The sequence below is a fragment of the Oreochromis aureus genome, linkage group 8, assembly GCF_013358895.1.
Source record: "Oreochromis aureus strain Israel breed Guangdong linkage group 8, ZZ_aureus, whole genome shotgun sequence".
In the NCBI taxonomy this organism is placed as follows: Eukaryota; Metazoa; Chordata; class Actinopteri; order Cichliformes; family Cichlidae; genus Oreochromis; species Oreochromis aureus.
Window position 1 is genome coordinate 27,507,741 of NC_052949.1, and position 6,866 is coordinate 27,514,606.

Sequence of the window (6,866 nt, forward strand, 5' to 3'; positions counted from 1 at the left end):
TTAACTAACACATGTTTCGTCCTAAAACAAAATCATTATTTTGTGTATAATTTACACAGAAACATTCTCAAATCAAACGTGAGATACGTTGCACTCTACAAATATCTTGCTGTACACACAAAAAAGCATATTTTATTTAAAACATGATTTTTGTCTCCTAGGGCATATAATTCAATAAAAATCAGTGAATATGACATATTTCAGAGCTTTAATGCTTAGAAAACTATTTATTTCTCATAAGACGTTTCAAATCAGATGACGGTGTTGTTACACAATCAAATTGTGCAGATAACACACCAAACTAAACGTGCACAACCTAAATAATGATCACACAGATGCAGAAAATACGTTTAAGCAGCAGCGTGTTCAGGTTAAATCCACCTGACAATCACTGGACAGCTGAACTTGCAGCTTGGATGAAATGACCCTTTCATCCCAATGTAGATGTAGGCATCTTATTTCCATTGTCTCCAGACGGCCAGGTATGGAAATTTACACTGTGCATCTAAAAGTGGCATAAGCACAAGCTATGAGGCCCCTGGGAGCCCGATTTCGAGTCAGTGACGTGGAATCAGGGCGGGGTTTGCGCAGGTGATCACCGCACAGGTGTAAGAGTGTGGAAATGTGCGTGCTGAAGAACAAGTTGTTTGAGCTACCCTACGCCGTTACTTTGGCTCGGCTCTCGACTCTGCTCTGGGATGGATCGCAGCTTCGTGGGGAACTGCCCGCCATTATTCTTCCTCGCCCTCATTTTTGACGTTATTGGTCTGATTGTACTGTTGGTCGGAATTTTCGGAAACCTTAAGCTGGAAGGCCGCTTCTATGGAGATTTCCTCATCTACACGGGCTCTCTCATCATTTTTCTCAGCTTAGTGTGGTGGGTACTGTGGTACACGGGAAACGTACAGCTTTACTCGGCTGACAGGACGAACTCTATCAACTTAAGGCACTGGGCCAGGAAACTGTCCGAGAGGCTGTCCGTGAGCGGCAAGAAGCCCATGGAAGCAGATGACTTCAAGAAGAAAAGCATGGGGAACGGGAAAGAGATGAGCGGCACTGTGCGTGCGTCTGCGCCGCCTCGGGTTATGTGGGAAGGTGGCAACTTAGTCTTGTCCGGCCATGACAACAAAGGCTTTGATGGAGGGACTGAGTGCGCATCCCTAGCATACAAAAACATGGAGCTGGGGGTGCTGAGGAGCTCAGATGTGGGTCTGCAGGCACAGGATTGCAAACCAGAGAGGCTGCTCTGACAGATCATGGTGCGTATTTCACCCAACAGCAAACCAGAGACCTTATTCGCTATCTTTCTGTCTTGAGTCTATTATTGGAACTTGTTCAGTGTTGCGGAGACTTTGAAAACCCATTCGCTCCCTCCCTAACCTACTGAATCTCCTGACACCGTAACCTGTTACATTCTGTAAAAGTTAAAGCAAACCTCTGAAAAATGTATGATCCCCAGAAAGTCTGGCTGTGTGGAACCCAAAAACAATTCTAATTGAAAGTCATAAATATTCAGCACGTTGCCCTGCTTTCACCCTTCCTGCCAGTCTGCTGCTGTTTTGCTTTTTGTTAGTTGTTCACTGCCACAGCATTAACTCTTTCATCAGTCATGTTGCCATCCACATTGTCTTACATAATGACATAGCAACCCACTCGAACTCCCGGCACCCCAGTTATAATTATCAGATATTTTACATCACCCTACCCTTAGATGTCACCCACAGGGAAAGGGGAGGAATGGGTGCCCTCAGATTAGAGCTCTGCCAAAGAGTGAAGCTCAACACCAACTCCCCCAAAGAGTAGCTTTCCAGGACCTTTCTCAGCACTCAGCTCATGAATAACTGTAATAATAGATTGAGGGTTTTTTTTCTTTTCCTAGCTGCTGTGAAAAGATCTTCAGTGGCCTGTGGCGGCTTTTAATTAATGAGCCTGACCATTTCTACTCACCTTCACAGTTATTATTTTAGCTGTCAGTTTGCTTGTAACTAGCTGGCAAGCCAGACCTTTGGGCCAAAACGAGCAATTGCTTTTTAATGGAACAAAGCAGCACTTTTGATCCAGTGAAATGGAGTGCGGTAGGTAGGTAGGTAGATGGGTAGGTGGGTGGGTGGGTGGTTGTAGGTATGGTTGGGCACCCGGCCACGGAAAATGAGCAGGGATCATATACGAATCTGCCTTTGCCCATCCAGTAGTTCCATGTAGTTAACTCCAATGGCTCCTAGCCAGAGTCCTACATTACCTAACTTACCTAATGATCTTGAGATATGGAAATGTGACAAATGGTGTGGTCACAAAAGCAAACACTGTATTCTCAACAATAAGGTTGTGTTCTGTACTCTGACTTTACTGCGTTTGATGTAAGACAAGCAAGCAGTGAGACACTAAACTAAGGTCATGTCCCATGTTTCTGGGAATTCAACACAAGAGATGGTATTCTTCCACTAGAGTTTATTTTTTTTCTACATTTACAAGGTTTCTGGTACTAAATCTTAAAGCAGTTTTTCCATATATGGATTAAACCTAGCCCCGGGCCCAGAAAAGAAAAATTCAATGAAGACTTTTATTGAAAAAAAGTTTATGCTTATGTGGGCTCAGTCTATGTTTTGGAAGCTGAGCCTTAGTGACTAAACCATCTATTTTATCCAACATTTATACAATGACATAAAAGGGTTTGCAGTTTATTTAAAAATGTAAAAGCCAGGAAGCTGATAATTTTAAAAATCAAGACTTGATGTTTATCAAATTATACTTTTGATAAATAAGCTAATTACTCTTTAGAAAAGTATTTTTCAGACAAACATCCAGCTCTAATTGAAAAAACATCTTTTAGTTTTACCAAAAAATACCCTGGCCAGCCATCACAGGTTAATTATGAACCATAGCTACTGAAAACTATGTTACTCCCTGACTAAACTGCAGTCAGTTATGTTTAGATAATATTCTTTTAATTTGACATGCTTCGTTGCATGTCTTTATTGCATTTTAAATTTCATTCATCTAAATCTATTCTTTTTGTAATTAAACCTAGCCCCCTTTAATCGTACACTTGTCTTTTTACTTCAGTATACTGAACTAAACTTGGAGTCAGTAAACGTTTCACGGGCTATTTTGGTCGAAGATTAAAAAAAACACAGGTGTGTTTGGGCGGGGTCACGGTGCAGACCTCAGTATCACTGAACTCACTGCCCACAGTTCTGACTGAAGGCACATAATATTATCCGTGTTTATCACTGCACATTCCTCCAGTGATCACACGCCTCCACCTAAGGATAACATTGCTTTTGTAGCAACCACCTATTCTTTATATAATGAGTCAGTGTGTAATGTGTTTTTCAGTTAGATTTGATATTGGACTCCTGCCATTAGCAGTTAGGTTCAGGATTTGGTGTTGAGCCCTGCATGTACTTGTTGCTATAGTAGGCTAATAATAATCAGTTATTTAAGTGTGTGTGTGTGTGTGTGTGTGTGTGTATAGAGATGTATATAGAGATATATATATAGAGATATATATATATAGATAGATAGATAGATAGATAGATAGATATATAGATAGATAGATAGATATACAGTTAAGCCCATAATTATTCATACCCCTGCCAAATATTGACTTAGTTACTTTTGTTCAATAAGCAAGTTCTTTTTTGAGCAGAAATGACACAGGTGTCTCCCCAAAGATAATAAGACAATGTACAAGAGGCATCATTGTGGAAAAAAATATTTCTCAGGTTTTATTTATATTTTAGCAAAAGTATCATGTCCAGAATTATTCATACCCTTCTCAATAATCAATAGAAAAAAAGCCTTTATTGGCTATTACAGCAATCAAACGCTTCCTATAATTGCAGACCAGCTTTTTGCATGTCTCCACAGGCATTTTTGCACATTCATCTTTAGCAATGAGCTCCAAATCTTTCAGGTTGGAGGGTCTTCTTGCCATCACCCTGATCTTTAGCTCCTCCACAGATTCTCAATTGGATTCAAGTCATGACTCTGGCTAGGCCACTGCAAAACGTTAATGTTGTTGTCTGCTAACCATTTCTTCACCACGTTTGCTGTATGTTTTGGGTCATTGTCGTGCTAAAATGTCCACTGGTTCCCAAGGCCAAGTTTTTCTGCAGACTGCCTGATGTTGTTGTTGAGAATCTTCATGTATTGCTCTTTTTCATGGTGCTGTTTACTGTGATTAGGTTCCATGGTCCATTGGCTAAAAAAACACCCCAAAGCATTAGGTTCCCACCACCATGTTTGACAGTGGGGACGGTGTTCTTTGGGTTGAAGGCTTCTCCATTTTTTATGCCAAATGAAGGCAACATCATTGTGACCAAATAATTCAATTTTTGTTTCATCTGATCCTAACACTGAAGACCAGAAACCTTCTTCTTTGTCCAGATGAGCATTTGCAAAGGCCAAATGAGCTTTGGCATGCCTTAGAAGTACCTGGAGAAGTGGCGTTTTCCTTGGTCTGCATCTGTGGAACCCAACAGTGTCCGTTGGACTGTCTGCCTTGAGACATTGCCACCAGCAGAGCCCAGATTCACCAGAATGGCCTTGGTGGTGATCCTTGGATTCTTTTTCACCTCTCTCACTATTCTCCTGGCCAGCACAGGTTACAATTTTGGCTTCCGACAACGTCCTCTGAGATTTTCCACAGTGCGGAGCATCTTGTATTTTTAATAATACTTTGCACTGCGGCCACTGGAACTTGAAAACATTTGGATATGGCCTTGTAGCCCATTCCTCACTTGTGAGCAGCCACAATGCACAGCTGCAGGTCCTCACTGAGTTCCTTTGTCTTAGCCATGAATGTCCACAGACCACCTGCAGAGAGCTGCTGTTTTTCACCTGTTGAGTTGATCAAAACAGCTATTTCCAATTAATCAGGGTAATTAGGATGCTTTAGAACAGCTTTGACTATTTGGAATTGTATGGAACTTTGGATTTTCCCAGAGACTGTGACAGTTTGTAAAGGGTATGAATAATTCTGGACATGATACTTTTTGCTCAAATGTAAATAAAAGCTGAGAAATATTTTTTTTCCACAATGATGCATCTTGTACATCATCTTATTATCTTTTGTGAGACGCCTGTGTCATTTCCAGTCAAAAAATAACTTGCTAGTTGAATAAAAGTAACTTTAAGTCAAAATTTGCCAGGGGTATGAATAATTTTGAGCTTAACTGTATATATATATATATATATATAGATATATAGATATATAGATATATAGGTTGTACAAGTTGAGATTGAAATCTTGCAGAACCTCATATCCTATTACCATGTTCTGAAAATCAATTGCAATTGATACTTTAATTTAATCTGATTCTAAACTCGGCCAGTAAACAAAAGCCTCTTGTCTCCTCTTGTTCTTTACAGGTGATGACCGACTTTCCCATTGTTTTGAAGGGTGGCTCTCACTCCTTCACCATGCCTGTGCCACATTCAACAAACTCCAACAAACTGAAAAACCTGAGCCGATGTCACTTTTTTTAAAAAATATTATTAAATAGGGAAGACCGTTTCTTAATCAGGGAGGAGCCCCACATCCACATTAAGGAGACGGGCTGAGCACATTGGAAGAAAAAGTCTTGGACTTAGTAAAAAACAATTTTTTGGTGGTTGTTTTTTTTTTTTTTTTTTTTTGTGCACCGTTTTCATGACAGATGTCAATTATTTTTTCAGAATAAAGTTTATTTGAATGTAGTCATTGCCTGATTCTCTTCATAGATGACTGCTTATGTCTGATGCTCTCCTTTTTTTTGAGTTCACCTTCTGTTCTGTATGTCTATTTTTTTTCTCTCATCATTGCTTTTTTTATGTCACCTGAAGAGTGCAAATGATACCTTAAGATTTTTACATACATTTTGTTGCAAATCATACAAAAAATAAATAAATAAATGTTTAGCGCTAAAATATGTGGCCTGTATATTTCTAGATTTTCCAAATCTACCTGCAGGTGAGAGATAAGGCTCTGTCAGTGCTGGAACAGAATGGGTTTGTGAAATGAAGTCATGTCCAGCAACAGAGCTGGGAAATCTGTTGTCATCATTAAGGAAACACATTTCCCTCCATCAGACAGTGTCATAAGAAAAATGTGAGATGTAGATACAGAAAGGAATGTGATCCGACTGTTTAAAGTCTTCCTGATTGTCAGACTTGTGGCTGGCACAGAGGAGGGAGGCAGCATTTGTTTTTTCACTCCTTGAATGTTTTTTTGTCTAACAAACTGTGTAAAAGCTGTGAATTGCTGCCAGAACTGCACGTTAGTAATTTACTCCTGTCATGGATTATTTCACCTTTGTTGGACGCTGCCTGGTGTTTTTCTTTGTTGCTCTCTTCCTGGATGCAGTAGGCCTTGTCCTCTTCTTCATTGGCATTTTCGCTCCCCTCGACTTCTGGGATTTCTTTGTCTTCTCTGGGCCTCTCCTCATGTTCCTCAGCCTGGTGTTGTGGATCTTCTGGTATCTTGGAAACCTAGAGGTACCAGTGGAAGACCTATTGCCTCATTGAGATTCTCCATTTGTGTCATAATTACAAGCACAAAGCAGATTTCTGGCTGGTGGTGTTGGACCATGGAATCGGCGCTAAAGCTTCAGGTGCAGATCTTCATATTTAAAGCATTGTGTAGTCAAGAATATCCATCCATCCATCCGCTTCTGCTTATCCTTTTCAGGGTCGCGGGGGGTGCTGGAGCCAATCCCAGCTGTCATAGGGTGAGAGGCGAGGTACACCCTGGACAGGTCACCAGTCTGTCGCAGGGCTAACACACACAGAGACAGACAACCATTCGCACTCACATTCACTCCCGCATTCACACCTATGGGCAATTTGGATTAATCAACTAACCTATCCCCACAAACTGCATGTCT

General features: G+C 40.6%; 1 protein-coding gene across 1 annotated transcript; it reads left to right on the plus strand.

The window, feature by feature from the left end:
* Nucleotides 1–566: 566 nt before the first annotated feature.
* On the plus strand, nt 567–5,700 carry LOC116330614 (transmembrane protein 238-like). The gene is made up of 2 exons (XM_031752996.2): nt 567–1,259; nt 5,374–5,700. Exon 1 carries the CDS (start codon nt 699–701, stop codon nt 1,248–1,250), a length of 552 nt encoding a protein of 183 aa, XP_031608856.1. The 5' UTR covers nt 567–698; the 3' UTR covers nt 1,251–1,259; nt 5,374–5,700.
* Nucleotides 5,701–6,866: the final 1,166 nt, after the last annotated feature.